Source organism: Tiliqua scincoides, chromosome 4 (genome assembly GCF_035046505.1).
Source record: "Tiliqua scincoides isolate rTilSci1 chromosome 4, rTilSci1.hap2, whole genome shotgun sequence".
NCBI classification, from domain to species: Eukaryota; Metazoa; Chordata; class Lepidosauria; order Squamata; family Scincidae; genus Tiliqua; species Tiliqua scincoides.
The window spans coordinates 172,292,416-172,318,606 of NC_089824.1; the positions used below are offsets into that span (position 1 = coordinate 172,292,416).

General features: G+C 42.6%; 1 protein-coding gene across 1 annotated transcript in view; it reads left to right on the forward strand.

Annotated features, from left to right (window-relative positions):
* BLTP3A (bridge-like lipid transfer protein family member 3A) overlaps window positions 1-26,191 on the forward strand; it is a 65,906-nt gene continuing 39,715 nt past the window's right edge. Inside the window, exons 1-4 of the mRNA XM_066624296.1 lie at window positions 1-174; window positions 17,264-17,426; window positions 19,259-19,297; window positions 22,020-22,111. Of these exons, the coding sequence (XP_066480393.1) occupies window positions 131-174; window positions 17,264-17,426; window positions 19,259-19,297; window positions 22,020-22,111 (338 nt within the window). The 5' untranslated portion in view covers window positions 1-130. The remainder of the gene's footprint in view (window positions 175-17,263; window positions 17,427-19,258; window positions 19,298-22,019; window positions 22,112-26,191) is intronic.

The window sequence follows — 26,191 nt, forward strand, 5'->3', positions numbered from 1 at the left end:
AGCCGGAGGGGAGGGGAGCAGGACCGGGGATGGCAGGAGGCGGCCGCCGCAGCAGCACCGCCAGCGCCAGCGGGTGAGGATGGGGCTCCTGGAGCGCTAGAGGTGCCCCCTGCCCCTTCCCGGGTCCGGCATGGCCGGGCTCATCAAGAAGCAGATCCTGAAGCACCTGTCCAGGTGAGTGTCGCGCGAGCCCACCTGGGTCGGGAGCGCCTCGCCTCGCTGGGGAGAGGCCGGGCAGCTGTTGAAGGGGGCGGGGCGAGGCAGGGGCTGCCTGAGGGGAAGGGGGGCTGCCAGACTCCCCTTCCTTTCTCAGTGTACAGCAGCGCTTTCTGTGCCTTCTTGCTCCTCCATCTTCTGGTCTCCCTTCCCTTGCCTTGTCTGGGATTTCTCCTCCCCTTAGCCTGCCTGGGAGTCTGACCTTTCCCTATGCTGGGGCTAGAAGAGACCCTGTTCTGGAACCCCCCCCCCCATGCTGCTGCACCCTTCAGCTCTGACCCTTTTGCCCCTCATCACCTCAAGGCTGGCCTCTTTTTATATAACCCTTCAGGGACGTGCGGTGGGCAGTGAGGCAGAGCCTCCCCCAGAGTCCTTCAGAAAGCACCACCACTGTGTGAGGTACTCAAGCACCCACAACCCGTATGGGGGCAGGTGAGGCAGAGCCTCCCCACTGGAGTCCTTCAGAAAGCGCCTTCAAAAAGTCTCAGTGTGAGGTATCCAAGCATTCACAACCCACATGCTCTGCGCCTCACATGGTGGTGGTGCTTTTTGAAGGACTTGGTGGGGAGGCTCTGCCTCACCTACCTCCCCACCCACCACATGCCCTGCATTCCTTTGGGTTCCTCCTGCTGCAGCTCAGGCTACTGATTGGCCAAAATAAACAAATATTGAGACACTTCTTACCTTTCACAACCTCAGAAAAGGACCCAAGTTGTTTACAGTTTGTTCTCTTTGACTTGTTTTTGTTTAGGGCAGTGTTTCTTAACTGGTGGTACAGGTACCACCAGTGGTACTTGAGGTGGTGTCTGGTGGTAGTCGTGGAACCCCTGGGCACATGCCTCTCGGCAGTGAAACCAAAAACATGACACAAACAGCTGTAGGAGGCTACACTCGGTGGGCAGAGCTCCAAAGCATGTTTTCCCATGCTCAAAAAAGCCCTCCTGGCAACCCTGAGTGTCTTAGTGATGTTTGTCATGTTGCATCTGGCCTCCCCACCCAGAAGTAACTGGTGATGATGTCATCACCAGATACTTCGAATAGGTGGACCATATGCAGTGGTGGGCAGCCATTGAGAGAAACTAGTTTAGGGTTTATTCCACTGCCCTGAGGCTGGAACTGTTGTGAGTCTGGCTTCTTGCCATGTGTTTGAATTGCTAACAGGAGGTAGGAGGAAATCCTTTTGAAGGTAGTTACTTTCCAGTATAGAAAAGGCAAGGTCATGGGCAGTTAACGTGGAGAGAACCAATAGTTAATATAGCTTATTCATGGGACACACACATACAGATCACAGAGTCTTGAGGAACTGTATTAGGGTGTTCAGTCACTTGTATTTATACTGGAGGAGAAACGATACATAATGCTTATGGCAAAAACTTGAGTTTAGTCCTTAGTCCTGCTACACAAAGCTCACCATCTGTGGTGTTTGTATACATTCACCCATATTTTACCTGTATCTGCAACACCTACTAGCAATTTAATATGGATTTTCTCCGATTAGCAAAAATGAATAAAAGGTACAAAATCCAAATGTGATACCTTTTCATTTGGGAGTCTTAAAGCTCCCAAATGGATAACAAGTTGCCCTTGTTTACATTACTGAAAACTAAGACACAGGGGGCACATGCAAGAGGCTGTGTGCTGAATGAAGGCTTTTTCATGTAATCAATTAATGTGACTCTATCAAGTAGTTATCTCTTAGCTACAGGACTCCCTCAGGGCCTATCTATAGCATTACTGTATATACAGTCCATGTACTGTGGGGGAAAAATTAGACTTGAGATGGATAACCTTACTGCTGTTTCTTCCTCTCTGTTTAACTGTGGCTGCTCAGTCTGATGCAAGAGCTGAATGGATGGGCTTCTGTCATAACTGCTGGCCTCAGGCAACTGACTCTGAGACCAAGTAGAAGCTGGCAGCTTGGAGTGGAAGAACAACCAGGGTCCCTCCCCTCCCTATGTCTTTTCTTTTTAGAATACTTTGTAGGGATGTCATGTTCCTATGCTGGTTCTGTAAAGTGTAGGTGCCATAAGCAAGCCAAGAATCTCTAGGAAGTAAATTAACGACATTGCATAGGTAGAGGTGTATGTGGAATAGTCTCTAGCTGTTGCATGACAGCAGTACAAAATTATGGCCTAATGCCACTTAGTGGGCTTACATCATGGTAGAGGCAAGGTTTGAACTGGGGAAGCCCTGATATGTAGCTCTGTCTTTTAGCTACTACACTGCAATATCTCTATATTGCTCTATGCTAGCTAAGTCATGTTTCTGTAGCTTTCTAAACTAGTGTGGCTGTCCTATAATTCCAGGATTGAGACAAATGCATATTTACTTATTTAGAAGTTACCTATGTTGTCTTTCTACCTTCCAAAGATCCTTCAGGGACTACTACAGCCACATTCCATATATTCCATTAATTTTGTTGTGACTGTGCTAGCTGAGGGCTGAACTTCCTTCTCTTAGCAACAAAACATTCTTGTTGGAAAATTGCAGTATATCCTTGCAATGAAAACATGCAGATCCCTTTCAACAGCTGAATGGCAGCTATGTGGTTATGTTACAGTGTTATTAAGGCTACAGTCCCATGTGCTTACCTGTGAGTAAGTTCCATTGACCTCAGTGGGACATGCTTCTGAGTAGACCATGCAAAGTCATTAATTGTGCAAAAAAACCCAATAGTCTGGAAACGCCTTTAGCAGAGTTGTGTATAGAACATGAACTATAGTGTCAAACTTGGACCCGCACTTGTAAAATCCACTACAGGTGAACCTCCAGAGTTGACCACCTCTCTGTAATGACCACCTCCTTAAGTTGACCTAATTTTTACAGTATGGACAGACACTGCATGTACACTATGGGAGACCAGCCTCTCTATATGACCACCTCCGTAAGTTGTATCTTGATCACGTCAACCATTGCACTGAGTAGTAATTTAACCCCCCCCCCCCCCGTAAGTTGCCCACTGAACGTGATACTGCTTGTGCACAGTGAAGCCACTGTCTTTTCACTTTGGTTCCCATCACTTTACACTTATATTGAAACACAACTGCTATTTTGCTGCCTATTCTCCTAGTTTGGAGAGATCCTTCTTTAGCACTTCACAATTCCTTCTGGTCTTCACCACTTAGAAAAGTTTAGTGTCATCCACAAACTTGTCCACCTCCCTGCTTATCCCTGTTTCCAGGTCATTTATGAAGATGTTGAAAAGCACCAGTTCCACAACAGATCCTTGAGGCACTTCACTTTCCACCTTTCTCCACTTTTTTTGTCAGTTGCCCATTGACACCCACTCTCTGTTTCCTGGTCCTCAACCAGTTCCCAATCCATGAGACGACCTGTCCTCTTATTCCCTGACTGTGAAGTTTTCTCAACAGCTTTTAGTGAGGGACCGTATCAAACACCTTCTGGCATTTAGTGAATCTGAGGAGACCCAGTGGAGGCCAGGCAGCCTAAGTAAAAAAGTGTGTGTTTTTTTAGTTGTTGGGGCTATGTAACATGCTACATGCTATTGTGGGCTGTTTATTCTCTGTATCTTGATATAGATGTAGATGATATAAATAGTAAGCATCACAAGAGGGTCAATTCTCATTGATATTTGCAATAAAACTTTTTAAAAATCCAGTCTAATAATAACTTGGCCTTGCATTTGTTGTCTTGGGAGCTAAACATGATAATATTTAAATGCCTTTTTTCTGTATGTTGACCACCTCCCTATGTTGACCAATTTCCTCCAGTCCCTTGGGTGGTCAACTTAAAGAGTTTCTACTGTATTTTCTAGCGCTCTTTATACAGATGACCGAAGGGGATTAGAGGTTTTGACATCTTACAGAAGAGGTACAGACTGTAACATATGTCTGGCCTGCAGCATAGTGAATATCAGCACAATATATCAGTGATTCACCAGTTGCTATAGTGCTGTAGTTTGGAAAACTACACCAAAACACAAGTATATTCTTGTTCAGCTAGACTTTTTTCCCCCAGTCTGCTCTTGTGTTGGCCGAGAATAAAACAGAAGGCATCAAAATTATCTTAATATATTAACTGGTAGACTTGTAAAGTACACAAGACCCTTTGAGACTCACTCAATGGAGCATAAGGTTTCCTACCATAAAGCAAAAATAGTTTAATATTATTTTATATGAAATCTGGTTTGTCATGTTAAGTTAGCATGTTGAGTGGTGTACAAGAATTTTATTTTTATCTTCCCCTATTTCAAGCATCTCAGAATATTATAGGTGATGCTGAGTATGTCGAGTATTTAACTTTCTTAAAAGTCAGAGAAAAGGGTTTGACAAAGGAGTAACACTGATGATGGCACAGAGAGAATTAGTTTATTTCTTTCTGGGAGGGAGAGAATAGGGCAGGAGGTCTGGTCTAGAGGGTAGAGCCTCCATTTGCCTGAAGATAACATCCGCAGGTCTCCGGTTTGAGGCCACCAGCACCGTGAAGCAGCTGACAAGCTGAGCTGAGTTATTCCATCTGCTCTGAGCATGGGAGGATGGAGGCCAGAATGTTGCAACCAGATCAGAAAGAAACATCTGAATGTTGTGGTTTCTTGAAAGATAGAACCTTCTTTCAAATTGTAAAAATCCCTACGGGGATTTAATTAGCCTGCCTATGTAAACCGCCTTGAATAAAGTCTGAGGATAAATCTGAGGACCAAGAAAGGCGGTACAGAAATACCTGTACTATTATTATTATTATTATTAATAATAATAATAATAATAATAATAATAATATTATTATTATTATTATTATTATTATTATTATTATTATTATTATTATTATTATTATTATTATTATTATTATTATTATTTATCCCCCACCATGTAGAACAAGTAAATTTAGGGTGGTTCAAGAAAGGCGTTTCAGAATAAAGTTTGAGGGAGTGTTAAGGAAAATTGCTCGTTGTAATTATGTTCTGATCTCCATTATGTCACAAGTCTAGGTTTTCCGATCAATCTTACACACTCCTGGTTCACTGGCCAAACGCCTCCAGTGAATTGGAAATGCATGTTCCCAATTTATTCTTGGGTATCCTACTATCTCACAGATCTTAATTCTCCAGGAGAGAGCAGGGTACAGTTCCTAGGCAAAAGCCAAACATTGAGTACAGGTTCTTGGCGCACATTCACCTGACTGCCTAAACACACCAAACAGGTGGGTATACAAGTCCTCAGGACAAACTGGCCTCTACCCTTTGGGTTGAGTTTGAGAGAATTCTGGTACAGATGTTTTTAAGATAGAGCTGCAAACTAACTGCAATATTTTAGGACTCAGTGTTGCATTTTTGGTGTCAGCCTTACAGAGAGATGGGAATGCCACAGTTTTTAAACATTTGTATCATGTGTTTAGAGATTTTCCTAACCCGTAATTAAGTTATATTAAGAATCTCATTTCAGAGTTACTATAGTTACATACAAACTGTTATGTTGAAGATCAATTTTTGTTTTGTTTTTAATATTCAGGTGCTGGGGTCTTTCCTTCTAGGTCTCTCTTTAAAAGAATTTTGCTGTTCAGTTATTAATCTAAGTCATTGGTTCCCAAACTTGGGTGAAGATCCAACTTTCAGTGAGTCGTGATACTGATAAGCTGACAACTGACAAGGAAAATGTATTGAGCTGTATATAGCTGTTATTGTGACTTTATTTTCATATTACATGCTACACAAAAGTGTTTTTTTTCAGAATACGTTCTACATTTCTGATAAGAAATCTAATATATCTAATTTTTTCAGAAAGTTCCATTGTGACAGTTTTATTCTCTACAATTCCATCTTCATTTAACGTGTTCATGTCAGAACATGTACTTTTCAGTGTACATTGTTTTGTACAACCTTTAATTGAGTGAAGTTATGTCTGTTTTATAGTCTCAGGGTATTTATAAATGGATGGAATACCTAATGTGTTTTATATTTTCAAAGACAGACTGACCATTGTTTATTTGTTTCATTCTTTCAGTATGCTTTGGCAATGTTTTCTGTATTTGAGCACAAAGTACAGTATCCTGAATCTCAGTACAGCATCCTGAATCTCAGTTTGACTTTAGTGTACTGAAGATAGGCTTTCATCATGGCTTCTACCAATAATCAGGGTGTAGAAACAAATTATGAGAATTTTTTCCACTGATCCAGAACAGAACACAAACCTAGAAGTTGCCTTGAACCTGAACTATAGCCAATTGCTAAAACTGGTAACCAGTTTTAGATCTGCAATGAGAATATCTGAAGGTGCCTATATGTACGTCCAGATCAGCATCCCTGTTCTCCTGCCTTCAGAAGGGAGGCAGGTAGGTATGGGGTCTTTTGATTTCTGGCACCCCAATTATGGAATAAGAACATAAGAACATAAGAACAGCCCCACTGGATCAGGCCATAGGCCCATCTAGTCCAGCTTCCTGTATCTCACAGCGGCCCACCAAATGCCCTAGGGAGCACACCAGATAACAAGAGACCTCATCCTGGTGCCCTCCCTTGCATCTGGCATTCTGACATAACCCATTTCTAAAATTAGGAGGTTGCGCATACACATCATGGCTTGTACCCCATAATGGATTTTTCCTCCAGAAACTTGTCCAATCCCCTTTTAAAGGCGTCTAGGCCAGACGCCAGCACCACATCCTGTGGCAAGGACCACACGCTGAGTAAAGAAATATTTTCTTTTGTCTGTCCTAACCCGCCCAACACTCAATTTTAGTGGATGTCCCCTGGTTCTGGTATTATGTGAGAGTGTAAAGAGCATCTCCCTATCCACTCTGTCCATCCCCTGCATAACTTTGTATGTCTCAATCATGTCCCCCCTCAGGCGTCTCTTTTCTAGGCTGAAGAGGCCCAAACGCCGTAGCCTTTCCTCATAAGGAAGGTGCCCCAGCCCCGTAATCATCTTAGTCGCTCTCTTTTGCACCTTTTCCATTTCCACTATATCTTTTTTGAGATGCGGCGACCAGAACTGGACACAATACTCCAGGTGTGGCCTTACCATCGATTTGTACAACGGCATTATAATACTAGCCGTTTTGTTCTCAATAGCCTTCCTAATGATCCCAAGCATAGAATTGGCCTTCTTCACTGCTGCCGCACATTGGGTCGACACTTTCATCGACCTGTCCACCACCACCCCAAGATCTCTCTCCTGATCTGTCACAGACAGCTCAGAACCCATCAGCCTATATGTGAAGTTTTGATTTTTTGCCCCAATGTGCATGACTTTACACTTACTGACACTGAAGCGCATCTGCCATTTTGCTGCCCATTCTGCCAGTCTGGAGAGATCCTTCTGGAGCTCCTCACAATCACTTCTGGTCTTCACCATTCGGAAAAGTTTGGTGTCGTCTGCAAACTTAGCCACTTCACTGCTCAACTCTGTCTCCAGGTCACTTATGAAGAGGTTGAAAAGCACCGGTCCCAGGACAGATCCTTGGGGCACACCGCTTTTCACCTCTCTCCATTGTGAAAATTGCCCATTGACACCCACTCTCTGTTTCCTGGCCTCCAACCAGTTCTCAATCCATGAGAGGACCTGTCCTCTAATTCCCTGACTGTGGAGTTTTTTCAGTAGCCTTTGGTGAGGGACCGTGTCAAACGCCTTCTGAAAGTCCAGATATATAATGTCCACGGGTTCTCCCGCATCCACATGCCTGTTGACCTTTTCAAAGAATTCTATAAGGTTCGTGAGGCAAGACTTACCCTTACAGAAGCCATGCTGACTCTCCCTCAGCAAGGCCTGTTCGTCTATGTTAGGGGTGCTCAATAGGTGGATCGCGATCTACCGGTAGATCGCGAGGCAAAATGAGTAGATCGTGGAGCCCTGTCTCTCCAAACTGTTAATATGTCAGTTTCGTCAGGCATGCAGCAATAAAACTGACGAAACTGACTAGACTCCAGCAGGGGCTCCATACATTAAAGGGGGTGTCTGTCAGACGCTTCCTTCCCCCCTGGTAGATCTCCAGGCCTTGCTGGGTTTCAAAGTAGCTCTCGAGCCAAAAAAGTGTGAGCACCCCTGGTCTATGTGTTTTGAGATCGTATCTTTGATGAGGCATTCCACCATCTTACCCGATATGGATGTTAGGCTGACCGGCCTATAGTTTCCCGGGTCCCCCCTCTTTCCCTTTTTAAAAATAGGCGTGACATTTGCTATCCTCCAATCTTCTGGCACCATGGCCGTTTTGAGGGACAAGTTGCATACCTTAGTCAAAAGATCTGCAACTTCATTCTTCAATTCCTTAATAACTCTTGGGTGGATGCCATCAGGGCCCGGTGACTTATTGATCTTTAATTTATCAATGAGGTCTGAAACATCTTCTCTTTTAACCTCTATCTGACTTAACTCCTCGGTCAGGAGGGGCCGTTCGGGCAGCGGTATCTGCCCGAGGTCTTCTGCCGTGAAGACAGATGCAAAGAACTCATTTAATTTCTCTGCCATCTCTAAGTCTCCTTTTATCTCCCCTTTCCCTCCCTCACCATCCAGAGGGCCAACCGCTTCTCTGGCGGGTTTCCTGCTTCTAACATATTTGAAGAAGCTTTTATTATTCCCCTTAATGTTGCTGGCCATGCGTTCCATCTTCCCTATGAAACCATTAATTGCCTGCATTTATGTTAACCGTCACAGCAACTTACAACATCACATTTTGAAAACAGTTCAGTTATAACAAATGCATAGTAAAAGCAGTCAGCAAAAGGACAGAAGCACAGCGGTGAAAGACAACAGCACAATTAAATTAATTCCAAAGCTGCTTTAGAAAGCTAAGTATTAGCCACTCTCTGAAAGGCGAGCTGCAAAGTACATGGACAAAATTCTTTGGGAAGACTGTTCTACAGCCTGGTCACTGTTGTCAAAAAGGCTTTATTATTTGTCCCTAAGTCACGGGGAGACAATTATCAGGGCTGCAGTTGTTGAACAAAGCATCCGAGCATGTTCATACAGAAAGAGATACAGTAGATATCCTCCGGGGGGGGGGGGCAGCAATGAAAACATAAAACTGTTAAGCAAAGGCTTTTGGTGCATGTTAATATCAGGTTTCTGATGCATACTGTTTGTAGTTATATTGCTACTATAGTGTACTTTTTGAAAATTAGCAAATATTTTTGAATGCTCCCCTCTCCAATATTAAACCTCCTGCAAATAGAAATCCAGTACAGCAAGGAAAGGGATGAGATAGAAATCATGTTGCATGCTGTTTTGTTGATTAGCAATTTAATGTGATTACAAACATTATGTAATTTAGAATGTGATAGTCTGTTCCAGGGTGGTACAACTTTGGGCAGCAAGGGGGTCATATGGTCTTGTGACCCCCCCGATTGTGTGACCCAGAAATAATTGGCGGCAACATGATGACGTCCCCACCAATTACTTCTGCTTTCTGAGCTGCCGAAGTCATTTGGTGGGCTCAGGATGCAAGCAGCGGAAGCAGTGGTGGGTGCAGTTGGGCTTTTTATTCTCCCAGTCACACGCTTCTGGCTTTTCCGTCTCCAAAGTGCGGCAGGGAGACAAAAAAGCCACAGGAGGAGGGCGTGAAGGGCTGAAGCAGGAGGAGGTTGTGGTGAGGCTGTTACCGGGCTTTTGGGAGCCACCAAAAAGGGCTTTGCGGGCCACGTGTTGGACCACCATGGTCTATTCCATCCCCTCATTCTTTGGCATGAGTGGACCCAGCCCACATTTTTTTTGTAACCACTGGACAGTAAGACAAGAAACAGGAGCAGGAGAGAGGGTTGTGTAATTTGTAGGTCTAGTGACTTCCTACATCTACTTTGAGCACACATACAAAGTGCTTTTCTAAAATGAAGACAAAGAAGCTAACCTAGCTAAACTATAGGCTTGTTTGAATTGTCTGAAGACTTACATTTCAAGTGATGAATGGATTGTGCCTGGTTTTTTTAAAAACAGAAGTATTTGGCTAATTCAGATTATGACTTGAACTTCTCAAGATGTTCAGAATTCAAGAGAACAAATAAAAAGTATCAAATAAGCTTCTAGATGTATTGTTTTATACTTGAGATTTGTTTATCAGTGAGCCCCATCTCAGTAAAGTGAAAATAATAACAAAAGAACTTCCTTGCTAAATAAGACCATCAGCTGTCAAGTTTTACTTCCTGATTCTATCAGCTGTGTGTCATAAGCTCTGGTCATAAGCAGGGAATGGCATGGTAGTCCTTCCCTCTTGCTTTATCCTTACCATCTAGCAGTGGCATAGCAAGTGGGGGGCGTGAGCGCAGTCCACCCCACATATCAGGTCAGAAGATGCCGCATGAGGCACAGCCAAGATGGAAGTAGTGGTTGAAGCAGCAGTACTTCTGCAGCAGTACCAGTTACCGTCTCTGCTTCCTCCACCTCCTCGTGTTTCAGTGGCTTTGCAATTGGGCTGCCCCTGCTTCCTCCTTTGGAGACTAAACGAGATCCTCCTTAGCAGCAGGGGCTGCAGCTCAGTTGTGAAGCCTGCTCCTCAGGGAGGATGTCACCCAGAAGTGACATCACTATGTCTCTGTCCTCAGTGCTGTTGCCTCTAGCAATGCCACTGTCATTTAGTATTCAGGTATACTGCCGTCAAGTACTCAGAGGAATACTCAGAGGTATCTATTTTTATACCATTGAAGCCAGCAGCTATTACTATATCTTGAGTTCCATAAAGTGTCAAAAAGTAGTTTCTTTTGTGAATCCTCCGTTCCCATGTTACGAAAATGGGATAACATTTATCTATATTTATGCTGTACATCCATCAATAATTGAATTTATTTATTCAATCAATTTTTACCTCACTTCTCCCTCTCCCACAAATATACTTGACAGAGTTCTGGAGGATGTGGCATTAGTGAATGTAAACTGTACACAGTGTTTAAAAATATAAATTCTCACGTTAAATATTTACAGTGTATTCATTATAAGGAGAAACACTGCAGTGGTTTAACATTAACGGTTCTGTATAAAATATGCCTGAATGAGTTTAAAACTGGTTCAAATTTACTGAATTAGTTACCAAATGATATTTTTAAAGCTGGAATCTGAACAGGAACCAAATCAGAGAGTTTTTAAAAAATGCAACTGAACTAGGACTGACCCCCACATTTCAGTGATTTGACTGAAACCTCTCTGTCAGCAACAATTCCTGCTCCATTTTCCTTTTTAGCTTATCACTGATCCCAAAAGAGTTCTGTGAAATCTGAAAACTATCTCACTTCAGCAGGATTGTTAGTTGGTTTTGATAACCACATTATGATGTGATTCCGGTTTGAATATTTTCTAATAAACTAATATGCAGCCTGGATTTTTTGTCTATAATGGGAAATGTGGACATTATGCATCTGGGGAATGAGACCTGTGGCTGCACTGTGAAGGTGACTTTTGCAGAAGGGTAGTGTAAAAAACAGATATAGGAAAAAGAGAAGAAGGAAGTGATCAGGCAAGACAGCTTTGATGAGGTACTGGAAACAAAGCTAATGAACAAGAGGGAGGGGAAAGCATAATTGTAGGTCAGGCTGAAGTTTTTTAAGTGTGGACTCCAAAAGTGAAAACTTTTTCCAGGAGTCTCTGTAGAAAATCCCTTTTCTAGTCAGTTTGTAGATCTCCGCTAGTGAGGAATTAGGAATAGGTCTGTCAGATCATTCCATCTGTACACAATGGAGTAGAGAGCCAAGTGAGAAGGGCCTGTCCCTGCCACAAAGTAGTGAGGAAAGAAAATCCCTTTCTTACTGAAGCCATCGCCTTCTTCCACTCCGCCCCCTTTATTTCAAGATAGAAATAATGTGATATGAATATAGGAAGTTAGTTGATTTGCACTTTTTATATTGCATCTTTTTTCTGTTCTGAATATATTGTTTTGGTTTCTTTTAGTGAGTTGCTGCCCTTGTAATGATCTGCTTATGGTCACTTCACTATTACTTTCCTGAAAAGTACAGTGTACATTAACCACTTGAATCTGTTCTCAGCCTTAAGATGAAGTCATAATCTTTACTTTGGGTACAGTCCAAATACCAAAATGTATAGTTACTTGTTTAGCTATTTGTAGGCCTTGACCTCACTTTAGTAACACACTGCAGTTTCCTGAGCAAATACCCTTTCTGTTGCAGCCAGACTGAATGGGCTAGGTAGGAGATTGGTAACTGGAGGTGATTAAGCTTTTCTTTGTTTCCTTTCTAGAGAAGGTAGAATTTCAAACTAGTTAAAAAGAGTTATTCTTTCCTTCTGTTGTTAGTAATCTTTGTCCCTATTTCCCTAACAGAAATGCATCACTTGCTCCTTCATAGTCCTATCACTAGAACTGCATTCGTTTACCTTCAGCACTATTTACATTGCTGCAAGGAGCTGGGGAATTTGCACCACCTCATTAAGCTAGAGACTGCAGCATGCCTCTAAAATGTATGTTGCAGCTGGAGGGAAGTGCTAAAACCACAACACTTGAAGTGTTAAAATGGATGACAACAAACTTTTAGGAGAATGGAGTTTGACCACTCCAGTGAAAAAAGTATAAAGTACAGGGGGGCCCCATGTCTGCGGATTCACTTATCCTTGGATTAGGTCCGGGCCCCCCAGCACACACACTCCCACACACTTTCCCCTTTTTCCACTGTGGAATTAGGGCCCCCAATGACCCTAATAAGAGACCCCAAATTCCCATAGCACACCTGCAGGCCATCCGCAGCACACCAGTGTGCTCACTGGTTGAAAATAGCTGCTCTAAGTCCTGACTCATACATAGCAATTGGCTGGTTATTTTTGCATTTAACAACTCAAAGAAATGGTTTGTTCATGTTAGTAACGTGTGTGGGTGTGGGAATTCAGGCACTTCCATAGCAGCAGCACAGTACTGTGACAGCAGCTTTTGTAAATGGGGAAGTAAATTTTCAAGCTCCCCAGCTCATGGAAGTTTCTGCAGCATTTTGATGAGAGTTTATTTTAGACACTGCATGTTATAGTGATTTGACAACTTAAGTGTTCTGTTGCATTGACCACTATGTGTGGATTTAACATGAATTGGTCTTAAAATGGAGTTCAGCAAGTCTGATCACCAGCAATTTTTATAGCCAGATCTGGAACTGAATCCGCTTGTTGCCACACTGGACGAGAATAGCACTTGTTACTCTTCTTTCCCTTAGCAAATTTCTGGCAGAGTTCTGCTGAAGTCTGTCTTTTAGCCTCTTACAATGGAGTTGTGCTTATGTTGGGCAGAGAGAATTGGAAGAACTGTGGGGTATGATTAATGCAGGGGTCTAATCTTATTCTTGCCAATAATGAAGCCTTTTCTTCTCCACCTGCTGGGCTACTGTGAAGAATTAGAATTTAGTGTAGAGGAATGCATGTGAAATGCTTCTGAGTTTCCAGTAATTAGAAAATAATCAGGAAAATAATCTCCAGCATTTATGGATCCCAGACCAGTAAGAGAGAAAGATTAAAATGCAGTTTACTAGATTATTTTCTGGTTCAGAGCAAATTTCTTTGGTGTTTGTTGCTTCAGAGACATATTGAACAGGTGCATAAGAGCTCTATTTTTTTATCCACAGCCCTTCCTATGACCAAGCCTGTGGATCTGGTTACAGCCTTATTGCACCAACTCACTGTGATATTGAATCATGTTGCTTCTGTGTACAATAAATAGAATTTTTAATATAGTAATAATAGTACTCTGCTTGTTACAGATGAGATAGGCCTTGGGAGTTGATTTTAATTAAGGGTTAAACTGTTCTCTAATTTCTTTATTCACAGCTTTAGGGTGCAATCCTACTCTTCACTGGAACAGGCAAGCCAAGAGGCTTGTGCTGTATCCAGCGCAGGATAGGGGCCCAAGGTGGCTCAGCCAGAGACAAGGGGAAATTTTTTCTCTTACCCCTGGGTAAGGCGCCCTTTAACCTATGGACTTTCTTGAACTTGTGCCACCTCTTGAGGTGGCACAAGTCTGAGGAGAGCGGAGCAGTTTGAAGCTACTCCAAACTTCCTGGGAACGAGGGTTGGGATCCAGCATAAGTGCTGGATCCCAGCCCCACCTCCTGCTCCCTGCCCCCACCCCCGCCCTCACAGCTGCCCACTCTTCTCTTGCCCAGGAACGCCTCCCTCCTGCCTCCTCCCCAACCAACCCAGAGCCTTGCATTGGCCCAACCAGGCCAAGGAATCCAGAGTGGAGACTTTCTTCAGCCCCTGCACCTCCGTGCACCAGCCCAGCTTCCTCCCAAAGAGGTGCAAACATGCCTTATGGCACATTTGCGACCCTCCTGGGCCAGCATAAGGGACTTGCACCAGCCCAAGGGCACCTCTGGATTGTGCCCTTAGGCTATACTTGGGGGGGATACTTCAGTCACTACAATTTGTGTAGGTAACCAACTAAATCAGGCATTTTATACATTGATTTGACTCAACATGAATGACCCTTGCAAATGACAAGGAATGTGCTGATCCCTGGAGAAGGGGAAAAATGCATCCCTTTAAAATCACAGTTTAAGAAACTGCTTTTTACTGTTGTAGAGAGATAGTCATGCAAGTGATTACAAATATAACCTAATTATCCACAGATTTTTCTATCCTCAACATGATGAGAAGTACCCTTTAAATTAAAGGAACACAGTTAAATTAAAGGAAAACAATAATGCCAGAGAGGGCAGCCAGCTGATAATCCATCAATCATTCTCTCTCCAGCTTCACTCCTCCCTTCCCTCCCCCCCAAAGAAGGCTAAATGGCAGAGATTATCACCTTCATTCTTTCCCCCCTGAGGCTCCTGGTGAAAGGGAGGGATCCTAGTGCCTTCACTGCCTCCTAGTGAAGCCTAAGTGCCTGGAGAGAAACTGATTGTCTCTGTGTGCATTTCAAAATGTCAGTAAGGCTGTTTTTCAATCACAGGAGCAAAGAGACTTCGTTTTTTAAATTGATTTGCTATAGTGCCATCCACTATATGGTTATATCCACTATGGTTTTTTGCCATCCACAAACTGAATAATGAGACTCAACCTGTTTATGCTAATTTTTCCTCAGATTCATTTCCTTAGTTATAGCAGAGAAAGCCAACTCATGTACATGGTAGAGCAGGTATATTGGAGCACTAGTTCTTTGTATGTTTGAGTGGGGGAATGGTTAGGAAATAGGATTTGCAATTAGGAAATAGGATTTGCAAACCCACTTCAAAGCCTGTTTTCCTCTCTGTTTACGAGGGCAATCCAGATTAGTGATATTCTTAGCTGGCACTGATACAGATGTGACATTACACTGTAAAACAGCGTTTCTCAAACTGTGGGTCGAGACCCATTATGTTGGTCATGAGCCAATTTCAGGCGGGTCATATATCACCTAGCTCAGCCGCCACTAAAATTACAGAGCTAAAAATGCAGGGTTCAGAGCTGCTGGGCAGGGCGGGCTCCTGGTGGGAGAGAGGCATGGTGCTTTGCCCTGAATAGGTGGGAAGATGGGATGCTGCAAAGAGGGGAGCTGTGTGGTTGGAGAAGGATCCAAGTCTTTGTTCTGCTTTGTCTTCTGAGCTGGAATGTTGGAATTCAGAGCTATGCAAAATAACAGCACAAGTACACTATGTAATTTGGCTGATGGCAGCTTAGTTTTGAAGCCTGAATTGATTATGTCACTTCTGGTCATGACATCACTTCCAGGTTAATGACATCACTTCTAGTGGGTCCCAACAGATTGTTATTCTAAAAAATGGGTCCTGGTGCTAAAACATTTGAGAACCACTGCTGTAAAACACTTTTAAATTGAAATCACGTTCCCTTTCCCTATTATATATTTGCATAAACCCTCAGCAAGCCTGCCCTTAACTCACAGTGGTTATAATCTCCTTTCTCCTTGCCACCCAAAGCTACACCTTATGCTAGACAGTTTGACTACAAGGGATTTGAGGTAATTCAGAATGTGGTGGTAAATTAAGAAAAATGTTTGAACAAATATTAATTATGCAATATAATATTTCTGAACATTGAGCTGCAATTAGCAGCATATACACTAAAGTACATAAAAACCACAAGATGATCCCTGCTGGATCAGGCCAAGTGCCCATCTAGTCCAGCTTCCTGTGTCTCACAGTGACCAACCAGCTTCCTCTGGGAGCACACAAAACAGCAGTTTACTTATATTGCGTTACTATTCTCTTGCATTTGGCACTAAGAAATTAGCAATTTAGCAATTATTCTTTGCAGTGGCTATCTAGGAGGTAGTTGGTAGCAGGCACATATAAATGGCATGTATGTGGCCTGACAGGAAAACAGGTTTGCTGTCAAGCCTTTGCATATTTATTCACAAGTCAATACCACTAAATTCAATGGGACAGGCAGCCTGATCCTGGGCAACAGCTGTCACAAAAGTACTGTAAGGCATATTGCAGCAGCCGCCAGATGAGTGGCATTGATGGGGAAGCTTGCACCACTCAGCAGTGGGCCTCCCCGCTGGCAGCAGGAACAGTGGGAGCTGTGCATGGTAAGCTCTGTGCAGTAAGCCAAGTGGTGAGGAGATCTGGGAAAAGGTGGGGAGGGGCCAAAACTGGGCAGGGCAGAACAGGAGGCTGATCAGGCCCTGGAGGAGACAGGGACAGATGTGTAATTTAACTGAGAGATAAGTATGTATAACTGAGAGATAAGAGTATAACAGAGATAAGAGGAGGATTTCAATAATTGTTATATAGTGTAGCATAAAGAGTAATAAATTGGTAGATTGGTCTTCACAGATTATATTATTTTCTTAATTTATGCAGCAGTTTTAATGTGCAAATTACATTACATTCTTGCTGTTTCTCACCACAGCTCTGTGAAGGAAGATGCTAGAAGCATACCACGAGTTTCAGAACATTGTAATTCTCGTTGTACAAATTGTGAATGAACTGATTCAGAAAATTTGTTACAGTCTGGCTCTTAGGTTCCATATCTGGGAAGGGCTATAAACCCACATCTGGGGATCTCCCATAATCCACTATTTTGTCTACTGAGCAATGCTAGCTTTCACCTATTTTTTGGCTCTTAGGTTCCATATCTGGGAAGGGCTATAAACCCACATCTGGGGATCTCCCTTAATCCACTATTTTGTCTACTGAGCAATGCTAGCTTTCACCTATTTTTTCAATTTTTCTTGGCCACAGGTTTACAAAGAACCTCTCCCCTGATAAAATCAATCTGAGCACACTGAAAGGACAGGGGCAACTAACCAACCTTGAACTGGATGAAGAAGTTCTGCAGAATGTATTGGACCTGCCCACCTGGTTAGCTATCACTCGGGTCTTTTGTAACAAGGCTTCCATCAGGGTGAGTTAAGCCACCATAATTTTCAGTGGCCTCCAAATTCCACAAGGCCTATTTGCCATTAGCTTCCGTTTGGTGCTCTTGAAGACTTTTTTGATAAGAGGATTTCAACAACTTCCAACTGCAAAAGTTTTTTTTTAATATTGAAGATATTTTCAGTTTACATCACCTACCAGTTTTTTACTTTCATCCTAAAAATTAAAAGAAGTCATTGTATGGTCCCAGATAACTAATCTCCCTGCATGTGTTTTACGAGATCCTCTACAAGAACTGGAACGAATTGATCAGCTTTCCAACACCAGATGCTGCAGAAACTGCAAGCTGTCTGATTAAATTTTTAAATTGGTTGCTGGTGAGAGCTATTAGCCCTCGCATCTGTAATTGTTCTGTTCAGGTGGATAAATTGTGGGGATTGCATTTAACAGTGTGACATTTACATACAGAGCACAGTGTTCTATTCTTAAAAATTTTGCCCAAAGCTCTTTTTGGTGCAGGAAATTGATTTTTCAGTTGATGTAAGCGAGTAATCGTTTAAGCTCCATTAGGATTAGGCACAGTGGTGCAAACCTCATGCGAAATGGCTTAGGAGATTGTTCATGAAAAGTACGTCTTTGATTTGACCTGTTCCTGCACTAGTCTTCCCATCAGATTTGCTACTTGCTCTGTTTAATACTCAGAGCTGCTTCTTGTGTTGCTCCTTTTTAACACGAGTATTAGGAAACATGTGTAAATGCTGAGGCAAGAAGTATCTCCCTTTCCCCCCAACATGGAGAAGCTATCTGGAAACTGGGTCTTCCAATAGCATGAAATAGGTTGACATTCTTTTAGTTTTGTCAGCGTTTCATTTTACATATTTTTTCTAGGGTACGTGTGAATGTTCCTGTTGATAAATGTACCCGAGAAGCAATCCTTGTTATGCTTGCTTTGCATTTTTACAAGATGTGTGCTGTTCAGTATTCTCCAAGTACATGTTTTTCCATATGTTCCATGACTTTGGATTTTATCTGCATCAATGAACGTTGGCTACACACTTCCCTGGGGTTAATTGAACACAGTGAGGCTGACTTCTGAGTAAATGTATCTAGGATTGTGCTATTATGAAAAATTGGGAGCCCCATTATTTTTTAATCAAATGGCTGGATACTATTAGGCATTAAAAATTGGGAACTTGCAGAGATCTCCAGGTTTCTTAATATAACAATAACAATAACAATAACAATTTCTGCTCAGCACTGCATATATGCAACAGGGACCAAATGTGTACACCTGTGGGCCAGACAAAAATGGATTAAAGTATAATTGGACTTCTTTAAATAACCTGATAGAATTTCCAGGGTTTGAATAAAGATTTTAAGCATTTCTTACTACAGAAATTATGATTTGGATATAATGGATAAGCAAAAGGCACTCACACTTATGTAAGGGTCACTAATCTGTGTCCTTTTTAAAAAGCTGTTCTGGAGGGCCGCCGGTTCTCTGGAACTGTCTTTTGGGATATGGAAGGTTGCAGATGGGGAGGGGATTTGGAAGTGCCTTCTGTTTGCTCAACGAAACCTTTGGATCCAAGCCATTGTCTTTTATTTGGCTGTATATTGTCCTTATGCATTTGTTGAAAAAGACTGTTCCCTATGAAAACTCAGCAGTCTTTGTCCTTTAGCAAATCTCTTCACAAGTATAATGTTGTCCTCAGTGAGCTTATATTCCCATGGTGCTCCTTTTACAGTATCACCTTTCTGATCAGGAGTTTGCTGGAAATGATCCTGTTAATGTCACCCTGAATCTATTTAGGCCTTGCTGCAGTTCCTGTTTGTTTAACATCAGTTTTCTTGTTACAGATCCAGTGGACAAAACTGAAGACTCACCCAATATGCCTGGTAATGGCCTTGCTTGTCTCCTTTCTGTTAGTAATAAGCTGTAACTCTGGATTGTTTCTAAAAAGGCAATTTATTTTTAATACCAAAGCATACGGGTATGTAATACTTCTGAAATTGGTTAAATTAGTTCTAGCTTTGGGCTGTTTCTATTATTACCATTTTCCTTCATAGGTATGCCCTTGTATCATGCCTAGGATGAAAATTAAAGAATGGGAAGGAAAAAATGATAATTCCGCTACTTGCTGAACATACCCCCTGCTCCAGAGTTTTTGGCATTTCTATACTGTTCCAATTTGGAAATGCATTTTGTTGATTTCTCATGGGACAAAAATGTACTGTTCATTGGCCTTATAATTATGAAATGATAACTCTAATGTAGCCTTGTTAAGCTATTTCCTAGTTTGTCCATGTCTAATATGTGAATAGCCCTATCCCTGGTGTCTTTTTTGGCACTTCTTTACGTACATGTGACAATGGTATGTGGGTAACATGTTAATTCCTGTGTGGAAGTGTCTGTCATATCATAATTAAAACAAAACAAAACACAGTTCTGAGTTTCCCCTGAGCTTCTTAGAGGTAGACCTACATGTTAACAAACACAAACCTATCCTCAAACCAGTGTTTTCATAGTATGAATACAGGGGTGTCGTGCAAAAAAGTGTTTAACATTTCCTCTGCATGCTGATACTCCTTGCTCAGGAGGCTTTTTCCCCAGCTAGGCTTACTTGCTGTTTTGGAGCCCACTAGTGGAATTGTTTCTTTTAAAGAATGACGGGCAGTACAATCTTAACTTGTGTTGGAACATGCAGAGGCGGGCCAGCTGGGCTGGTTGTGGTTCAGCCTGAGGCAAGGGGAAATAATTCCCCTTACCCCATGTCATGCTGCAGTGGCCCCAATGGGTCTACTCAGATCTGTGTCACCTGACGAGGTGGTGCAGATCCGAGCAGCCCAGAGCTGCCCCAGGCTGCCAGGGAAAGGGCTAGGATCTGGCATAAGTGCTGGATCCTGGCCCCACTTCCCCAATGCCCACCCATGGGACTGCCTGCTACCCATCCGCCCTGAAATACCTCCTCCCCTCGCCCTTCCCAGACCCTGGAAAGGCCACCACAAACTTACTGGGCCCAAGTCCTGTGTCAGCGTGAGGAGGCTGGCGCATGTCCTTGTGCTGGCCTCCCCAATTTGCAAGTGGGTGCAAACGTGTCTTGTGGCACATTTGCAGCAGTCCCAGGTCAACACAAGGGACTTGCACCAGCCCACAGACACTCTAGGATTGTGCCCTTAGTGGAGCATTTGCAGGGGAGAATTGCTGGACAGAAGGAGGGTTAAGCTGCCCCCTTCCCACTGGTTCTCCCCTGCAAATGTCTTCTGCCTCTATACAGGACATGCCTTTTTATCCACTGGGATTTTGTTCCAGAACCCCTAGTAGATTGAAAAAAATCAGTGGATACCAAATCAATGGAAAAATATCTTTAAAGACCCACTTCTAGGTTTCTTACTCCTTATTGTCACCACAGAATGCCTTAGTATAGACACTATACCACGTTCAAGCACTAGATGGTGTAAATAATGGAATCTAATGGAATTAGAATTATTTAAGGTAGGAAATTGGATTTTGGTGCTTTCTTTCCTTATTACAAGGAAATTATTTTCATAATACAGGTGGCCCCCAGTATCAATGGTGAGTCAAATCAGTGGATACCAAGACCCCACCTGTATTATGAAATTACTATGAGGCTGAAAATTCCAGTGTTTTGCTTATAACATGTACCTCCATGCTTATTGCCTATGTGAATCCCCTCCTGCCCCCAGGGCCATCTAACACTAACTGTCAGGTGAGGAGGAAGCAGGCAAAGTCATTAGACACCTGCACCTTCTTCGGCTGCTCTCCCAAGACACATGCAAGACTATTCTGCATTTATTGTTACCTTAGTGTTGTGGATTATGTATTGTATATTTTAATTGTTAACTGCCTTATAAGAAATGGTATTCTTAAAGTCGGGTACAACTACATACAATAGAAAATTCCAAAAGAGTTACTTTGTGCCATGTTTCTCTGAGTTCTTTGAGATACAGTAGCTCTGAAACATATTTTACCTCTATAAGCAGCTATATGAGCCTGGGAGGCAGACATAAGGGGGGGAAAAGAGAGAATAGAAGATAATGGGCAGCATCAAAACATGGGGAGAAAGCCAGTAATCAGAACAAGAAACAAAAGGGCATGCAAGGATTACTGTTTATGAGGAAAGTTGCCCTTGAAGGATTTCAGAAACCTGAAATCTATTGGACTTCACATAATAAATATTTTCTCTTGAACCTGTTTTTGTCTCTACAAAAACATACCAACAGCCTTCCACTGTTGTGGTACTGCTTCTGATCTTGTATTTGTAAAGAGGGGGACTGTCTCCCTTGTACCAGATATCCAAAGTCATGAATGGTTCTTGACCGTACCTTAAATTTCTAGGCTTTGATGTGAGTAATGTCATGTAAAATGTGGGACAATATTGGAACAAGGCACCAGAACTTATTTGTGCTTTTGGAAATGGTGTTTAACCTGAAATATTTCCAGAAGGTGAATTCCTTGTGAAGGATTAAGAGACTGTCAGCTGTGCTAGGTCCTAATCTTGAAGTTTCAGTAGGAGCCTAGTACCCTAAACATGACCACCAGGGTATCTAACAAGTATTTCCTTTTCTTGCATGTTTGACTTCCTTGCTGTATTCACAGTATTTGGATAAAGTGGAAGTGGAGATGCGAACCTGTGAAGAGCCTCGGCCACCTAATGGACAGTCTCCCATTGCTCTTGCTTCAGGTCAAAGGTTAATATTGCTTTTAACCAACATTTGTCCCTGTAGTGTTTAATATTACTTCTGTTTTACTACCTGCAGTGATATTGGATCAGGCTATATGATTCAAGTTTTCTGTTTTGCTCTATATTGTGCGTAGTTTTTCCTGGCATGTTTTTCTTTTACAAAATGCAGAGATGGAGTCTGCAGTCTTCTGCAGAAGATCAGCAAGGAGGGATGCTGCTTAATGCTTTCCACCTCTGTTGATTTTCCCACTAAAAGTCTCACTTTCTGTACTGCATTTCCTTCTGTAGGAGAAACAGTACTGGTACCTGTACCATTTCTCCTGCTGGACACAAAATAGATAATGGTGCATTTTTTTAATGGACAAAAGTGAAATTGTCAAAGGGAAAAAGTTTGAGAAGTCTCTCCCTTCCACCAAATATCATCACATTGTGACTGCATTTGGAAAAAGAGATCAATATATGGAAGGAAGGGGACTACATGCAACTGAGAGCCCAATCCTATCCAACTTTCCAGCACCAGTGAAACTGCAATGCAGCCCCAAGGTAAGGGAATAAATGTTGCCTTATCTTGAAGAGGTCTCTGTGACTGCCTCCCCACCACAGGCTGCAGCACATGCCCCATTGGCACAACTGCATCAGCACTGGAAAAATTGGATAGGATTGGGCCTTCAGTGTCCTGTGTTGCTTGGTCTATAGCTAGCAGCCATGAGGAACAAAGGGGAATTGGTATCTCCATTGCTTTTGTAAACAGTGGTTGTATCTTAAGTTGTGCTCATGAAAGCTGTCTTCTCCTAGTTCAACTTTCTAAGACCCTCGAAAAGCTGCAAATTGTGTGGAATATGACATGAGGGCCTGTTGTGGGAGGAGGAAATCCTTCCATACTGTAACATACCCAGTTTCCATCCAATTCTTCTTTTTGCAGCTTCCTTTGCTTTATCCATTATTAATTCACCACCACTACATACACGTGTTGTCCCTCTAAGCTTGGGAACAGTTACTGACCCTTGTATCAGAAAATATCAGAGCACTGCAATTATGGCTGCACAGACCTGAACCACATGAAACAGATGTTGCCCTCCATAGGAAAATCCAAATTCTGTTATGCTCTAAATCCATTCTTGAGTCAGCCTCCATCTGTCTAGGGACATATTTTACCTGCTTCTTGGATAGCGTGTTGCTATTATAGGTTTAGGTCACATTAGTGCTGGAACAGATGAGAAGGATAACACTCATTGTGTTTTGGATTTGTTCGTTGATCTGGCAATGTGAGACTGCTGATACGATGGCTCTTACAGGATAAGTAGTGAATGGGCATAGTTCAGCGCATGGTCAGTCGTGTTAACTTTACATAGTAGATTATGTGAGGTGTCTAACCTTTGTGTTATCTACACTTTAGAAGGGCTTTGTGTGTTTTACTTGTAGTCCTAGAATCTTATAATAATCAAATTGATTAAACAATACATCTTTGACTGACCCAGACCAGAAGCGAAAAGACCTGGAAAAGAGTTTCTCTTGCTTGTTTAAAAAGAGGCATCGCATATATAGCATATTTTCCAAGCATGCAACAATATACAAAGTGCTCATACTTAGCTTTCGGCCAGGATGTTGAAGAAGAGCCCTATCACAGGATGTTGCATACTTCAGAGGAAGAGTCTGAAAAGCCCTTTTCTTGAAATATTAATTAGTTGTTGCTGCATATTGTCAAATGCAAACCAGGAGCACAAAAGAACCTTGGGACTTGAATGGAAAAAAGAGGAAGAAAAGAAGATCCCATGTCCCTTCACATGACCTGTTATCCAATTATAGCATAAAGAGGATGTAGCATAATTTTCTGTACACATTTTCTGCAGAGGTCACGTCTTATTTTGGTATACCAGCTATACTGTAGTTTTTCTGGCTTACTGCTAGACATTTTTTTGAAAAGGAATACTTTTGTAACATGGTAAGATTTTTCATTGTTTGTCACTATGTACACATCTAATAGTCTGTTTAATGTTGTTGGTCATGGAGCTATAGTATTGAAAGGGACTTAAATAGTCTAGCTACCTGTGCTGAGATAAGATTCACCACACCCAAAGTATGCCAACAAATTAAAGCAATAGTAAAAGAAAATGCTTCTGGAAAACCAAAATATCAGGTGTTGTAAATGCCAAGTAGGAGATTCCAGGATTTGCTAATCTGGAGAGCAGAAAATAAACTTAGTAAGTTAAGTTTTGAAAACTTGAATCAGGAAATCAGAACACACACTTTGAAGAATAAGACTACTCTTCTTTATCAGTAAATTTAACTTAAAGAAAACGTTTCTTATACAACTTCTTATACAAAGGTAAGAAGTTCCCAAACTTCTTTTTACCTTGCAACCCATTTCAGTGTCTCTGATAGGTCCCAGTCCCACCACAACCAAGCAACTGCAAGGCAATATGGGTTGTGAACTGGAAGCCACGTCCAGGGCTTGTAACCTGTGGTTGCAACCTGTGGTTGGTGGCATCACACCATGTTATGCTCCAGAATGCCTTACAGGCAGCTTCCACAATGCATTCTGGGACATGATGCCATATGACAGCCAATGACATGGGTCATGGGCTGGTGCAACCTAGAAGTGGCTTCTGGTCATGGTGGGCCTGCAACCCACCAAAAATCAAGTCTTAGTTCACTGGTAGTTTGCAGCCCACAGTTTGGGAAATACTGCATTAATGAGTGAGAGCCCAATCCTATCCAATTTTACAGCACCAATGCAGCTGCAATGCAACCTTGAAGTAAGGGAACAAACTTTCCTTTACCTTGAGGAGGTCCGTGTGACTGCAGGATGCAGGGCACGCCCCTTTGGCATGGCTGCATCAATGCTGGAAAGTTGGATAGGATTGGTCCCCGAGTTCTGAGTATTCAAGCAGGTATACCATAAACATTTGCTTTCCCTTGCAGCATGTGGTATTGCTTAGTTGATGTGATTATCTGAAGCTAACTTACCGTATTTTTCGCTCTATAAGACGCACCTGACCATAAGACGCACCTAGTTTTTAGAGGAGAAAAACAAGGAAAAAATATTCTGAACCAAATAGTGTAATAAAATATTTAATAAACTATAACAGAATAACATTTGAACCATGTAAAGTGAACAGCAGTCAACAGTGGCATTAAGAACCATTATCACTGTCATTAACAAATGGAGAGACTTAAAGGTTTGAGTACTCTAGTTTTCTGGAAATCCCAAGAACTCATCATCACTAGAGTCAGAATTTATGAAGCTCACAAAAGCAGGTGCACACAAATAGGGGATCACATTATCTTTCTGCTACAATGATGTTCTGCCAAATTCCAATCCACTGGGCCTCATGCCCGCTTAAGGCTGATCAGTCCCCCTTGTGCAACTCACCAGTGCAGCAAGCAAAAGTGAGTCCAGTTCCAGTCCATAGATGCCAAGTAAATCAGTCCCATCAATCAGAGTTACCAAATCAGAGTCCAGAGCCAATAAGCCAAATTACAGTCCAAGGTCAGGTTCCAGGTAGGTCAGTTAAATCCATCAGGGTATACAAGTCCAGCCACAGTCAGATTCCAAATTCAATAAACCCAGTCAGTCTCCCCCCACACTCCTTCAAAACCCTTTCTGCCTCTGGTACTCCTTATATCCCTGAGGGCCCTATTGCCTTCCAGTGGCTGCAGCTGTGCCGCACACTCTGCTGGATGCCTAGGCCTTACCCTTAAAGGGGCCACTGCTGACACCACATCTACCTCCTCACCAGATCTTCCTGGATTCCAATACAGGGGGGGGGGGAGCAGATCTCTATACAGACCAGTGCAAAAACAGGGGAAAGGTGTGGGGGAGGTAAGATCTTTGTATAGGCATCACAGCAAGACCAGTGCAAAACCCCTTGCACACAGAACCAACAGATGGAAGTGGGGGGGGGGTGCAGATCTCCATATATAGCAGTCCAAAAGCAGGGGAAAAGTGTGGGGGAGGTAAGATCTCTGTATAAGCATCACAGCAAGACCATTGCAAAACCCCTTGCATACAGAACCAACAGATGGAAGTGGGGGGGGGTACAGATCTCCATACATAGCAGTGCAAAAGCAGGGGAAAAGTGTGGGG